Genomic DNA, 16,189 nt, shown 5'->3' with positions numbered 1-16,189 from the left:
TAGATGGAGACATTTATTTTTGCAAACAAAGGGGATGTGGTTCTTATTCTGGAAGCATCATGCATTTTGTGATATTGTACCTCTCTTTTGCAATGTGCACTGGGCCAATTTTATTTTAACACATTCCACAACACCTACAGATAATATTCAATCAAGAAAGGTTGTAATCTAAATCATACTCAAAATATTTTCTGTAGTTTTTTACTAATATTATTTTGTATAAGCTGATGTTTCTTTTGCATTTTTATTCAAATATCTTGGTTGCTGAGTTTGTTACTGCTTTGGTCAACAACATACCTAGAGTGTCCACGATATCACCTAGATTGATATATGTGTGAACCAGCTTGTGACGGGTTCCTGGAAGAAATAGACAGTATTCTTAGTTTTGTTCACATTACACTCTCTACCTTTGGTCCATCTGATCCTCTGAAATATTAAGTTTTTTCCATTTATCACTAAGCACTGAATGAAAGTGGCATCTTCTACCAGTATATCTGATCTTAGAATCAGAGTTGAGATTGAGAGTATTCTTATTATAGCATAAAGCTCCCAAACTGAAAATTGCAAAGTGGAATATTGCAAGTGGAACTATCAAATTTATTTGCAATGGCATTGGTGTTATCAACCAATATAATCAAGTCTTCAAATACAAAACAACCAAAAGGATTTGATTTAAAGTTAACATTATGAAGTAATGGATTTTGAGGATTAGAACTTGGCAGCAATACATAAATCAGAATTAGCAGAGAGAAAATAATATGAGAGAGCAACAACTGACAGATTTCTCTGTTTCAATTCAATGAAATGCTTTGCTTGACATTTTGTTCAATTTGAATTTTAGGACTAACTTAGATAGCTTTTAGCTTTTTTCTGCCATGGGGATGATGTTATGGAAAAGATTTAGTGGGAGTACACACATATTAATTAATTGTGTAACTACTATCTGCTAGAAGAGCTAGAAAGATACCACACTAGACAGGGAATTAATTATCTTGTTCATTATAAAGCTGCAGCCTTTGGAATAAACGAAACATTGTTTTAAAATCTGGGCAATCTTAACTGGTTGAATTTAAATCAATCTATTTTGACATTGTGTGGTTGTAGTTATTGTTTTTGTTTAACATATAATAAATATATTAACATATATTTGATGAAAATATCATACGTATCTCATATCTACTTGTCAGGTATGAAAGATCTGGACCACACATGAAATTGCAATTATTATTAATTATGCCTACAGACAGAAACTATTGAACTAACAGTTAGCATTAACTTGGTGTTAGATAAGGGTCAATAGAATTCAAAAGGAGTTGAACTTGGTATGTTGGTGGCTACATAGAGACTCTAGGCTTATTCCTCTTTTGATTCCATCCCCAGGTTCTGCCATCATTCTCTTACACTTCTGCTAATATGGGAAGTTTTGCTAGCTAAATTACCATACTTTTCATAGTATAAGACACTCTGGAGTATATAAGATGCATCTTAGTTTTGGGGAAGGAAAATGAGAAGAAAAAAACTGCCTCTGCCTACCAGCATTCATGATATTGAGCTGGCTAATGTCCCGTCAGTGTGTGAGTTCATGGCTTGGTCAGCCAATTAATAGGCATAGCAACTAAGTCAGCCAATGAGAGCTGTTTGGACTCTGAAACAGTATTTGCTGTCTGAGCAACAAGGAGACAGGAAGGAGCCTGGCTTAGCTGAGAACTGAAAGTGAAACTGCTTGGGTTTTACTTGTATTTACTGCTACCTTGGTAAAACCTGCTTTTGGTATTGTATTGTATATTATTATTATTTTGAATCCTGCTGAATCAGTTACTTGTGTGTGCTTTCTGAATGTTGTTGCTTCTGCCAATTCTGGCCAGCCAGGGTCACTGATTGCACTTATTGCAACTTGATTCAGCACAGCTGATTGGCGGGTGTATCGAACTGCCGGAATACCCCCAATCAGCTGTACCAGGCTGCAGGGATTTCCACAGACCATTGCTGCCTCAATGCCTCACATTTTTGGCTTCTGGTGTGGGTGGGTGGGGCTACATTCAGTGTATAAGGCATACCCAAAATTTTCTCCCTCTTTTTTGGGGGAAAAGATGCATCTTATACTTGAAAAATATGGTAATCATGGCATTTTGGCTTTTTCCTCACATTTGTATCCTACCTATTTTTAAAGAAATTTCAATCGTTAAATTATCTTTAGTAGGATAAATAGTTAACAGGGAAGGCTATATAGTGACAGTGAAAGCTAATTTTACTTAGAATTACACTTCAAATCATAGATTAAAAAATTGAATAAAAAGACCAGGTGAATTGTATCTAATAAAAATTCAGAGCATTGTACTTTTTGTTGTGTTGTTCATATCCATTTAGCCAGAATTGACTAAAGTGAATTGTATGATTATCAGCTTCTCAAATTTATATCCAGAAAAGGGATAATGGAACATCAAAATATGACTCCCTAGGGTGTCAAAATGATTGGAATTGGCCTTACTTATAGCATAGAAATCCTTCAGTATCATTTTTTAAAATCATATTCTCATCACGTTGCTTTCAATGATCGCATGTCGCACAGCTGAGCTTCGGAACTTTTTATTTTACTTTTTAAGCATTTTTTTACTACAGGTTCTCCAGAAATGCAGGAGTGGGGGGGGAGGGGTCCATTTTTGCTCCCAGCAGGCTTCCCTAAAGCCTGCTAGGCCAAAAACAGGAGGGATGGGGGGAGGGTGCTGAGAATGAAAGAAAGAGAGAGAGGGAAAAAGGAGAGGAAGGAAGGACTACAAACCTGGCATTAGACACAGCTAGGCTGGAAGGGACCTGGAGGTCTTCTAGTCCAACTCTGCTCCAGCAGGACATTGTTAAAGTGAGTGTCTGTCTTTTGATCCTCCAGTTACATGCCTACATAGCCACGCCCACCCAATCACATGACCCACCACCACCAAGCCATGCCCAGAGAACCAGTAATAAAAAATCTAGATTGCACCACTGTCTGAATCCATGATGAATCCATGAATGGCAGGCCTGTATCACTCTTAGCTGTTTTGATATTAAAATTGCATTTATTGCCTTTATTCTGATGTGAATCAAAGACAGTCTCAAGGTATATAAAAATGGTTAGCTTTTGTCAACCTTTACCTTGGAACAAAATCAGAGTACTGTTGTGATTTCAAAGAAAGGCAAACTAGGAATCAGTAGCGAGGGAAGTTAGGATATTTTTCTTCTGACCCAGCATAGAATAATGAATAAAGAGCATCTCAATTCAATAGTGGGAAAGCTTTTCTGTCTCAGTATGTTGTGCTGCAATACACAGGCTAACACTATTGAATATGATCTTGACAAATTTATTGAAAAAAATGAGAGGTGGGGGAAGGAGAACTGGAAACCAAGTCCTCTGAGGAAAATTGCAGATATGTGAAGCAGTCTAAAGTGTTGTCAGAGACAGTAAGGAATAGACTTGCTCTTTATTGCCTAGAGAGAAATGCTAATGGGTTGAAACTACAGAGAAGTAGATTCAGGGTAGGTGTTAAGACAATTTCCTTCATAATAACTAATGTTGGTAAGTGGAATAGCTTGCTTCCTAAGTGGTAAGTTCCCCTTCACTAAAGATCTTCACATGGGCTGGATATCTGTCCAATACTTTCTATTTGTCCAAAATGCTTCAGTGGATCCTGCATCAAGCAGAGGATTGGACTCGATAACTTTTGAGGTCACATCCAATTCAGTGAGATGATATTTTTATAAAAGAATAATCTGCTGAGCAATAAGAATAATTTAGCCAACAGCTAAGGAATGAAGTTTCCCTTTTTAAGACTATTAACAAATATAATAGATATGTCATACAATGCAGCTATACCTTCAAATTTGTACTGAGAATGCCTTGTGTGTGAATAAATGTGGATTGTTGATTTCCTTACTTTCAGGATCAGAGGCAGTACTTAACCATTGCTGCTTTTGTTATTAACGTTTTTTTATAATTTAATATGTTTTATGTACAGTATGTATGCTTTTTATTTTTTGCAAAGTGCAGCTCAGTAACATTTTCAGCTCACAGACTGAGGTTCAATAATAATTTCTGTGAAACAAGCTGAGAGTTTTTCTACTCTTAACTCTTCCTGATTCCTAATTTGATTCACAGGCTGATTACTATAATATGTATTCAAATATGACTATGATTATCTCCAATCAGCAAGTCAAAAGCAAAGTGCATTTATTCTAATTAACACATGAATTTACCAGTCTAGGTGTACATAGTAGTATCTAATCTAATCTAATCAATCTAACTCTTTCCTTCCACTTTGTTATTTTCAAGATGACAGCTTTTAGCCACATAATTGTTAATTAATAAACTTCATTTTTTAAGGGAGAACTTTTTAATTTTTTTAGACTAGAAATTAATAATAATTTGTCTTTAGAAAAGAATCATAGCAAGATTGCCTGTTTAAATGAATTCTTATAGATGCACAGTTAGCTCTGAGATTTTTACACATATTTCAAAGTGGTAATCGAAAATAAAAGGACAAAAAAACAAGAAATACAAACCTGAACTAAGTGAGGCAACATTAGAGTAAAGTAATAGGAATTGGTATAAAAATTATCTTGAAGGTGGAATCTAACATAAGAAATCTATGTGTGGAACTTAATCTAAAGAACAAGTCATCTTGAGTAAACAAATGAGCCTTCATATTTTTTAGGAGAAGATGTGCATTGATACTGAAGAGCATGTGTTGACACTAAACTTTGAGAAGAGTGACAACTTTTTTTGGACTGGAAAACAATTCCCAAGTTACACCTCACAACTTGTCTTTGAAACTGGAACATATGATGTTTAAATTTCATTAGTGTAATTTCATCTGTATAGGAGAACCATTAATAATAAAATACATGTTTTTGTCAGCACCTCTTCATTGAGTAATTAGGAAAGAAGACCACAAGACTCCATAGGTAGAAATCAAGTGTACTTTTACTAATTATAAATGATTAGAGGCGTAGCAAAGTGAAGACTGATTATTTAGGCGCGAAAGCAATTGATATATAAAATAAGCCATTCCCCACCCCTTGGCATCCCAGTTACAGTCCAATCATAATTCTCCCAAGTGTCAGGTGTGAGATAACTTCGAAAGGCATCACCAAGATGGAATGTCGGTGCCGTTAGCCTTGGCGGGAACCTCCTCCGCATGCGTAGTCCGACAGGCAGCAGAACTCCAGAATCTTCCTCCAGCACAATTAGTAACCCCTCCCAAATACCATGCCCTCCCTTCCCATTTCAATGGCAGCCGAAGCAGCAGCAAAGCAGAGGCTGACATCCGGCCATCCTCCGGAAAAAGGGGGTGAGGCCTGGAAAACGACAAAACACAAACAAACAGATGAACAACAAAAAACAGAAAAAGAAAAAAAGGAGGGGGGAGAGAAAGTCAGGAAGGAGAGTCAATCAGGGGTTGTCAGGATAAGCAGAATAAAACTGTCGGAGCAGCTGGGGAGCATGGACATGGGACTTGTCCACCCACTCGGCATGAGATGGAGGAAAATGCTTCCAAGCCACCAGGTACTGAATCCGATTCCGCCGCCGCCGAGAGTCCAATATTTCCCGGACCTCAAAATGTTGTTCACCATCAATCAACAGGGGGGCCGGTTGGCGGGTCCACAGGTGGACGTAAAGACGAGAACCGAACAGGTTTGATGAGATTAACGTGGAAAACTGGATAAACACGGCTGAGGTACTTGGGTAGCTGCAAACGAACCGAAACAGGGTTGATGATCTTGATTATGGGAAACGGGCCCACGTACTTAGGTCCCAACTTCTTAGACTTTTGCGTAGTTTGAAGGAACTTGGTGGATAAATAAACCTGGTCACCCACCCTGTACTGATAAGGTTGTGCACGTTTCTTATCAGCCTGTTTCTTATGCGCGCGATGCGCAGCGTCCAAAGTACTAAGTGCCAAAGGCCAAATATGGCTCAATCGTTCACTCCACTCGGAGACAGACGAAATCTGTGGCTGCTCAAGAGGGACCTCGGGAATAGGAACAAAGTCTTGGCCAGATACAACTCGAAAAGGAGTGAATCCAGCGCTGCTATGTACGGAATTATTATAAGCCACTTCCGCGTGCGGCAACAAGTCCATCCAATCATCCTGTTGGTAATTGATGAAACAACGTAAATATTGTTCTAGCACAGAATTAGTCCTCTCGCAAGCCCCATTAGTCTGAGGGTGGTGGGCGGAGCTTAAACCCTGGGTGGAGCCAATGCGCTTAAGAAACTCCCTCCAAAAAACAGAAGTGAATTGGACACCTCTATCGGAAATGATGCGATCAGGCACACTATGCAAACGGTAAACGTGAGAAATGAAGAGTTTAGCAAAGTGCTTTTGCAGAAGGAATCTTGTGGCACGGAATAAAATGAACTTGTTTGGAAAATAAGTCAGTAACCACCCATATAACGGTGTGCCCCTGGCTCTCAGGAAGTTCGACAATAAAGTCCATAGAAATCTCCTTCCAGGGGGCGACAGGGCGGGCTACAGATTGCAGTAGACCTTGCGGCTTCCCTGGTGGCCGTTTAGCGGCTGCACAGACCGGACAGCTGGCAACATAAAGTTCAATGTCCTTTTTCAAAGAGGGCCACCAAAATTGCCGCTTCACCAAATGCAGCGTCTTCACAAATCCAAAGTGACCCGCTAACTTGGAATCATGAGCCTGTTGGAGGACAACGAGACGAAGAGAGGCAGGGACGTAAAGTTTCACTCCAATCCATGGTAAATCGTCTCTTATTGTGCATTCACCTTGATGCTGCTGGAACCAGTCATCCTGGGGAAGGGCCTTTTTGAGATCAGAGAGAAAATCTTGAGACACTTCCACCTTTGAGCGTGCCTGCTGCCTAGTAACAACAGGAGCAGCGAGGCTGGACGTGGGAACCACGGGCTGGATAACACTGAGTTTAGAGCAGTTGTATTGAGGAAGTCTGGACAAAGCATCAGCCATAAAAAATTTCCCTCCTGGGATGTACTTGAGTGTGAAATTGAACCGATTGAAATGCTGAGCCCAGCGCATCTGCTTAGGGGAGAGGCGCCTGGGAGTCCTCAAAGCTTCCAAGTTCTTATGGTCAGTCCACACCTCAAAGGGGTGCTTAGCGCCCTCCAGAAAGTGGCGCCACGTGGCTAAAGCCCAACGTACAGCAAATGCTTCCTTCTCCCAGGTTGCCCAATGCCTTTCCATGTCTGTGAGCTTACGGGAGGTGTATGCGCATGGTTGTAAATTACCTTGGTTGTTAGTCTGAAGCAAGATGGCCCCAACTGCCACGTCGCTGGCATCAGCTTGAACGACAAAAGGCTTGTCCATCTCCGGATGCTTCAGAACCGGTTCCGCTGCAAAGAGTCGTTTCAACTTCTCAAAAGCAGCTTGACACTCCATGATCCAATCCAACGGCTTGCTAGGCTTAGGTTTAGGCCCACCTTTGGACTTCAACAAATTAGTGATGGGAAGCGCAATTTTGGCAAAAGAAGGGATGAACTGAGGATAGAAATTGGCAAAACCCAAAAATTTTTGTAATTGCCTACGTGTACGGGGCGCCTCCCACTCAGTGACCGCCTTTACTTTAGTGGGGTCCATTTCAATACCAGCGGGGGAGATACGATACCCAAGGTAGTCAATCTTCTCCTGGTGAAATTCGCACTTGGACAACTTGGCATACAGTTCAGCGGCCCGGAGCTTCTTCAGGACAGTGCGGACCAACGTGACGTGTTCGTCATATGTTTGAGTGTAAATAAGGATATCATCTAAATATACAATAACGCCCTTGTAAAGGTGGTCATGCAAAATTTCATTAATTAATTGCATGAAAACAGCAGGCGCCCCCTGCAGGCCAAAGGGCATCACCTGGAACTGGAAACAACCGAGGGGGCAGTTGAAAGCCATCTTCCACTCATCCCCCTCCTTTATGCGGACCCTATAGTATGCTTCTCTTAGGTCCAATTTAGTGAAAACACGGCCCTTTCCCAGTTGGGCCAGCATGTCCTTCATCAGTGGTAATGGGTATAGGTTCTGAGCTGAGATGCAGTTCAGGTTTTTGAAATTAACACATAATCTCAGGGAGCCATCTTTCTTCTCTGAACAACACGGGTGCTGCTACCTTGGGTCGTGCTGGCTCAATGAAACCCCTTTTCAAGTTTTTATCAATGAATTTCCTCATTTCCTCCATTTCCTTAGGAGACATTGAATATATTTGGGGCTTTGGAAGCTTTACTCCCGGCAAAATATCGATGGAGCAATCAGTAGGTCTGTGGGGTGGAAGTTTATCTGAAGATTTTTCACTAAAAACCCCTTTCAGGTCCCAATACTCTTTTGGAATCTTTTCTTCCCCCTCAATTTTCTCCTGGCCCCTGGCGGCCAATGCGGAGCTGGAGCCAGCAGGCTCTGGGGCGTCGGCCTCCCCGTCTGGGGCTGTGCTGGTCCGAATACGCAGCCACCCCTCCCTCCAATTAATGCGAGGGTTCCATTTACGAAGCCAGGGGAGTCCCAAAATAAGGGGTCTATCCATTCCAGGAGCCACAATAAAAGAGATCAATTCTACATGGGTGCCCATTTTCATCTCTAGAGGTTCAGTGTAGAAATGGGCTGGGCCACCCCCTGCAATGGATCCATTGATTTGGCAAAACACAATAGGGGTTTTCAAAGTCCTTAATTTCAATCCCAGTTTTTCAACCATTGCAGGGTTATCATACATCTCAAACAGCCCGAATCAAGGAGGGCGGGAAGCTGTTCTGCCTCCCCATCGGAGTCATCAGAGGAGCTGGTGGTGACATCCGCTTCTTCTTCCGCCTCCTGCCGGAAGCGCTGGGGGCGTTTTCAGCAGCGAAAGCAGCCTCTTTCTTCCTCCCCGGGGTCTTGCTCATCTTCCCTTCCCTCTTGGCAGGGGGCGGGGCGGTTGCAAGAAGTTTAACGCGGCAATCCATGGCACGATGGCCCCCCTTCCCACAACAGAAGCACGTGAAAGGCTTGGCCTTGCCGGCGGAGCTTCCCTTCCCTTCACCCCTGATGCGGAATGGGGCCCTTTGAGCTGGGGGGGGGGTGATCTCTCTGCTTTCTCCTCTTTCACACGTTGAAGTCTAATCAAGTCGAGCTCAACGTCTGCTGCATTTTCATACCAAGCTGTAACTCGCTTGGGAAGGTGTCTGTTAACGCATTGTTGGTAAATGTCCTCATTTAATCCCAATGCAAACTGGTCGAGGAGGGCATCTTCAGACCAGCCTCTCATATAAGAAGAAAGCTGTTGAAACTCCTGAATATATTCAGCCACCGGTCTATCTCCCTGTCTCAGGGCCATAAATTTCACCTTCCCCCGTTTCTCAATCAGCGGATCATCAAATCTCCTTTTTAATGCAGTCATAAAGGCATAAAGGCAAAATTCCTCAGGAGGGGGGAGTTACATTGGTGTAAGCTGACCATCCAATCGGCCGCTTTTCCCTCCAAAGAAAGTAAAACCATTCGCACTTTCATTTCATCTGTTTCTAAATCGGGCCCATAAATTTCCATATAGTTCCAAATCTGTATAACAAAGAGACCCAGGTCCCTGGGATTTCCGTTATATTTTACTGGCAAGGGAGTGACTTTTGCCATTCTGCGTCTTCTGGGGGCCACCCCTACTCTGGCAGCAGTCCTGGCTGGGGGGGGGGAGTTGTTTCTGGGTTTGTTTGCTCCCATCCCCCCTCGGCCTCTTCACCCTCCCTAAATTTTTGCATAGAGTACCTTTGTCCAAACTCTTCCATTTGTTCTCTTTCCCGGGATCTCCACTCGGTCATGGCTTCTTCCCAGTCGGCTGGTTTTTTCTTTTGTTTTCTCCTGATAAGTTCAGCATCCAAACTCTCACTATCGTCCTTCTGCCCCACGCCTAAAGTCCATCGAGTGCGAACCACAGGCTCCTCTATTCCTAGGCCAGCCAGCCTTCCAGGTAAAGATGGGTCTGCAGTTTCCCTTTCAATCTCCTCTTCATCGCTCGCTCACAATGACATTTTCCTCGTTCCTTCTTGTGAGTACACCCCCCACGGTAGGTTGAAAACTCCTGGTGGGGTGTGAGTGAGTCTTCGCTTACTGTCAGCACCTCTTCATTGAGTAATTAGGAAAGAAGACCACGAAACTCCATAGGTAGAAATCAAGTGTACTTTTACTAATTATAAATGATTAGAGGCATAGCAAAGCGAAGACTGATTATTTAGGCACGAAAGCGATTGATATATAAAATAACCCATTCCCCACCCCTTGGCATCCCAGTTACAGTCCAATCATAATTCTCCCAAGTGTCAGGTGTGAGATAACTTCGAAAGGCATCACCAAGATGGAATGTTGGTGCCGTTAGCCTTGGCGGGAACCTCCTCCACATGCGTAGTCCGACAGGCAGCAGAACTCCAGAATCTTCCTCCAGCACAATTAGTAACCCCTCCCAAATACCATGCCCTCCCTCCCCGTTTCAATGGCAGCCGAAGCAGCAGCAAAGCAGAGGCTGACAGTTTTAGTCAGAATACTGTTTAATTTATATAGAACCAGATTATTAAAATAAAGGCATAAAATTTACATGGTACGTTACTCTGTGTAAGTACTTTGTTCTGCATCTAACATGTGCATCAATACTAGAAGAAATTTTAATTGATATATGCAAGATTATATAACTCCAGGTTTTCATCAGGACAGTGATATACTGGATCGGCGAAAACACTGCTTTGGAGTACAATCTGAAATGGGAGAGGATCTCTACTTCTCTGTGGAATTAGAATGTGATCTCATACTATGGGAAAAGGCCTTCCAATCAGCAACTTTTTTAGAAGTGGAGAGAATACAGGTAAGACGTATGGAATATTCTAATCATAAAGCTTCTAATAAGCTGGCCTTCTGATTAGCAAGCTAGTTGGATATGAAGTGGATAAAATGTTTGTTTGACAGATCCACATAAATGTTAGATGAATTTGTATTCAAAGAGTGTCCACTGATAGTTTAATCATCAATAGAAATAAATCATTAGAGGAAATGCCTTTGGAATTAGCAATTAGCCTTGTATTTTTCAACATTTTCATTCATGACTTGTATGAGGTAGATGGAAGACTTATAAAACTTGCAGATTATACAAATCTGAGTGAATTAGATAAAAATCTAGAAGACAGAGTGAATTAGAAGGAACTTCATGGGTTAGATAAGTGGCTGAAAACAGCAGAATTTAATTTAATAAGTTAAGAAGTTATTTATATAGGGGGGGAAATTAAATGCAAAGCTTTTGTATGGGAGATACTTAACTTTTTAGTGGCACATAAAAACTTTGTAGAAATCACAAATTGAATACAATTTGGCACTGTGACTGTTAAAAAGGCAAATGCAAGTTTAGATTGAGAGCCAATTTAGTGGAGTGGCTAAATTATCAAGGCTATAAACTAGGGGGATTGTTAATTCGAATTTTGCCTTAAGCACAAAGCCAGTTGGATCTTGGGCCAGTCTTTTCTTTTCTCAGTACTAGAAAGGTGGCAATGGGCAAACCACGTCTGCAAAACCCTGCCAAGAAAAGTACAAGGACTTGTCCAAGCAGTTTCTGGGAATCAGATAAGATGAAAGGAAAAAAATAGATTGAAACAATAAAAGTGAGTTTCTAAATAATAGGGAATACTCATTCCATACCTGGTTGACCTTAGCTGATACCCAAAAAACTAAGCAGCTAAGAGAATTCCAGGGCTTTAAACTAGACTGGGGAATTAAGGGGAAAACAGAAATCAACACAGATTTCCTTCTGCATTGATCAGACTCTACCTCATCTACTCAACAGTCCTGATACAGAGAAAAGCAATGTAGGTTCAAGGGAATATAAACTCAATAAGGAGACATTGAGGGAATTAGAAAAGTTTACTCTCAAAAATAGCTAACAAAGGAGGATATGATAATACTTTTCAAATACCCTGAAAGGGAAAATACATAGAAAAAGGTAGCCTTTTATCTCAGAGTGCCAGATATAGCATAATTATTTAGGTTGTTACTGCAGGGCAATTAGTAAGTTGGAAAAACAATCTTAAATGTAAGAAATTTATGGGGGGGGGGGAATTAAAAAGAAGGTGGTGAGTTTCCCCTTGACTGAATATATTCGGGCAGAAAGTGAGCATGGTCGTTTTAATTTGGATTACTGCGCTAAGTAAGGGAATTGGGCTTGATGATTTAAATAACCCTTTCAAATCTCTAAATTGTTAATGTTATATTAATGACCTTTGCGTTAAAAAAGATTTAAATCAAATATGTATTAGCTAGTTCTTGCATCCCAAACCTTCAGATTATGAATGAGAGAGTTTGGGCTGCTTGATACACTCAAACAAACCAAATGACAAGTTGTGCTACTAACAGAGACGATGTGTTTTGTTTGTTTTATTAGATTTTATTGAGAATGGGAAAACAGGCTGTTCAGCAAGGCTTTTTATTTTCAGGAAAGTATTATGTGATAGACTTAAATCTCGGAAACTTACTGAAAGCTTACTGAATGACCTTGGGCAAGATATTATAAGGATAACTTACCTCACAAGATTGTTCTTGAACACAGTAATTGCTCTGAACCCATTATGTAACAGATAAAACTCAAGACAATAAAAATGAATAAAAAGAGCAGACTTCTGGGAAACAGAAGTCATTGAATTCAATTGATTTTAGTGTATTAGGGCAAGTAAACTTAAAGAGCCCATTTTTGAAATGGAAAGTAAACAAGCCTACTGGGCTACACAGAAACTCCTTTAAGTTTTTTTTCTTCCAATAGAGAATAATGTCCTCTTTTTTACCTAAACTTTTGAGAAGTATTCATATGCTCCAAGGTTAGGGGATGTATTGTGTGATCAACACTCTACATAAGAGTCTTGTCAAATCATATCTGGAAACATCACTAAGAAAAATTTCCCTGATCAATATATTTCATAGACATTTTTGTTTAATATGCAGTCAGCCAATGTTATGTCATATACTGTATGCCTCACCGGTTCCACCACAAAACCGCGTTCAACTAAAGCGCGCTCGACGAAACCGCGTACCTGATGTCATCACAGCGCGACGAAAAAAGCACGCTGTGAGCGCTAAAGCTAAAATTAACCCCTAAACCTAACCCCCCGAAACCTAACCCTAAACCTAACCCTAAACCTAACCCTTAACCTAACCCTAAACCTAACCCTAAACCTAACCCTTAACCTAACGCTAAACCTAATGCTAACCCTTAACCTAACCCTAAACCTCACCCTAACGCTTAACCTAACCCTAAACCTAACCCTAACCCTTAACCTAACCCTAACCCTAAACCTAACCCTTACCTTATCGTGAATCGGCTTGCTTTCAAAGTGCTTTTTAAAGCGCCCTTTTTTCTCCGCGGTCGCTGTTGTCGCGCTGCTGATGACGTCAGCGACGCGCTTTAATCGGGCGCGCTTTAGTGGACCGCGGTTTTGTTGTGCCACGTGCCTCACCTACATTCAATGATCATTTTTATGGTATGTGTGTGTTTAATTTTGACTATATATGTGGATTTGCTTTTCTTGTTTTGAGTGATAGGGAAGGGTTTGGCTCCCACTGATCTGATTCTTTTTGGTAAACTATGCATCTGGCAGATCATTAAAACCATAAATAACCATGAGTAACTGAAGGATAGTTTCCATGGATACAATCCTACTGGATTACATAAACAGAATGAACAAGAGAATTGTTTGATTAGTAAAATATCTTATCTTTTTTTATCCCCAAATTACAATGTGCAAGTAGTGATGCAGAAAAAGTGTACATGCGTGTATAAATAAATAAATAAATAAAGAATCTTCAACAAAGTACCAAGTAAGAATACTTTTGAATTCAGATATAAATAGCTATAACAGATCTGTGCATCTCAAATATGAAAAAAATACCTCAACATTCTTCTAGCTAAGTCATTATAATTTGATTCATATCAAAAAGGCAATGGAACTAAATCAAATAGATATTATTGTCAAAGACCAGCATACAATAAAACTAATATAGTTCATAGTATTGCATTTTTAAATAATATATCATTCTAATCCATAATGCATTCCTGTTATGATTCCCTATTTTGCATTCTAACTAGAACTTTTGAAAAACCTGTTTTCATTTACCCTGTAGACCTTTCAATACCTTTAATATTCAAATTTCCTCACTAGCAATTACATGTGTTTCTTTTAATTGACATTGATTGCTTTTTAATGGTGTCTCTATATTTTTTTTATTTCAGAAAAGAGGTTCATTGAGCAGTATAATATATTATTATTTCCCAATTTTCACATTTCTTACTAAATCAATTCAAATTGCAAATCTTGACCATAAAAAAATCATGCTTTAGGCAGAACAATTCACAGACCCAATTTTAAGATTCTATATTTTTGCTAATGAGTACAAGTTAGAAAATATATTACCTTTCATACAGAAAATCACTTTGTTTAACTTTTTATGGTTTTGCAGTGTGACAAGTAACAAAAGCAAAAAAATCATTATGGCAAAATATTTATTGTACATTAATTAATTAATAACATTTGTTTAGCCATCCATCTTAAAACCAAACTCTAGGGTAGCTTACAACCCAGGAATAAAAGCAAAATATACAGCTAAAACAAAAACAATAAAGTCCAAGAGAGAAAAACCTGGTGCTGCAACTAAAGTTCATTGATGCAGTCCATTACATTCTCATCCTTCCCTGTTTATCTATGAATCAGGCATGCAGAAAGAGCAAAGTCTCTGTGGAAGATTAAAATTGTTATATTTGGATATCTATTCCATAGGTCAGGGGCTACAACAGAAAAATCTCACTTTTGAGGACCTACAAGGTAGCAATGTTTAAGAGAACTCTCTCCATTCTGGTGGGATGGCCAAATACTTTCAATAGAGGTAACCTGATCCCACACACACCATATAAGAGCTTAAAGGAGGTAGCCATCACCTTGAAAAGACCTCTGGTATTATGTACTATCTTGGCAGCATTCTTATTTTAATTTTGCAAAAGATTAATTAACATAAGCAGAGGAATTGTGTTTGAAATTTAGCCTAAGATTAAAAGCCATAAAGTAAGAGGATGACCTTTTGCCATCTGAGCTATGATGTACATTAAGTTCTTTCCACCAATTTGTAATAATTGCTCAAAGCCATTATAATATTTAACCTTTCAATGTTTCCTGGTAGGAATTGTGCTTGGCATTGATAGACTTGTGGGTAAAGAATGCACTCACAGAAATACTGTATTGCATAATTGAGGTTGGTAGCCAGTATGTTTAGAAAAGAACTTTCTCATTTATTAAGGATAGGATAGAAAAAGTACATACCCTTTATTACATAATTTAGATGACAATACGAATGTATCACCTATACAAAATCTCCAAGGAAAAAGGCACTTGTCAAATTAAAGAAGAATACTGGGAAGATAAGATGACAACTATTTTGATTGAAAGTAATTTAAATTCCTTTTCTGGAATCTGTGGCATTGTATTAGTTTAAATCAGGATTAGGAGAAGCCATAAAATATTGAGAGTTCAAGTGATAAATCCCTTGTTTGTTTCTTAGATAAGCAAACTTTTGAAAATAATGGTACATTGCAAAGTGAAGATATTCCAGATACTAAATGTATTACTTGGCTATGTAATTTACTTTAGGAAAGCACATATTGAAAAGATGCATGCCAAGAAAATATTTCACGATTTGGGAAAAACTATAGAGTTGTCTCAGATTATCTATTTGCTTTATAAATATCTGCCAAACTAAGACATGAATCAATAAGTAATCAATTTGATTAAAAAGAATAAAAGAGAATTCATGTGGAATCAATTTCAACCTCCCTTTGCTCTTAAGCAACTTATTATATGTTTTATACAGACTTGATCAGCAATTATTGTAGCCTTAGTATAGAAATATGCTAGTAATTTAATGTTGTGAATGCTGTGCCATGTAAATCTATAATCTTTTTGATAATAGTTTAGCATATTCCAAGTTATCTTTTAGTAAAAGGCATATATATTTTCTAAATATAACTCAAGTACAAGCCATGGTGCTTGCTTATAGCCAATTCACCTCCAGGACTTTCTTAAAAAGCTCAGTCAGTTGTCAGAAATAAACTATTACAAAGCAGAGGTCTGCAAACAACAAGGCTTCGCTTTTGGAGATACACAAGGGCCTGAAATTAAAACACTGCTAGACATCCAGTGAGACAAGGCATAGT

General features: G+C 39.5%; 1 protein-coding gene across 2 annotated transcripts in view; it reads left to right on the top strand.

Moving 5' to 3' along the window:
* Positions 1 to 16,189, top strand: part of SNTG1 (syntrophin gamma 1) — a 299,119-nt gene that overhangs the window by 257,046 nt on the left and 25,884 nt on the right. For both annotated transcript variants that reach the window (XM_087707075.1, XM_087707074.1), the window contains one exon: positions 10,664 to 10,816. In XM_087707075.1, coding sequence (XP_087563201.1) covers positions 10,664 to 10,816 — 153 coding nt within the window. The remainder of the gene's footprint in view (positions 1 to 10,663; positions 10,817 to 16,189) is intronic.

This window comes from Thamnophis sirtalis, unplaced genomic scaffold (genome assembly GCF_051295495.1).
Source record: "Thamnophis sirtalis isolate CommonGarterSnake01/CBP01778 unplaced genomic scaffold, rThaSir2_p1.2 scaffold_2, whole genome shotgun sequence".
Taxonomy (NCBI): Eukaryota; Metazoa; Chordata; class Lepidosauria; order Squamata; family Natricidae; genus Thamnophis; species Thamnophis sirtalis.
The sequence above is the reverse complement of the archived record's forward strand: the minus strand, read 5'-3'. Positions and strand labels throughout refer to the sequence as shown.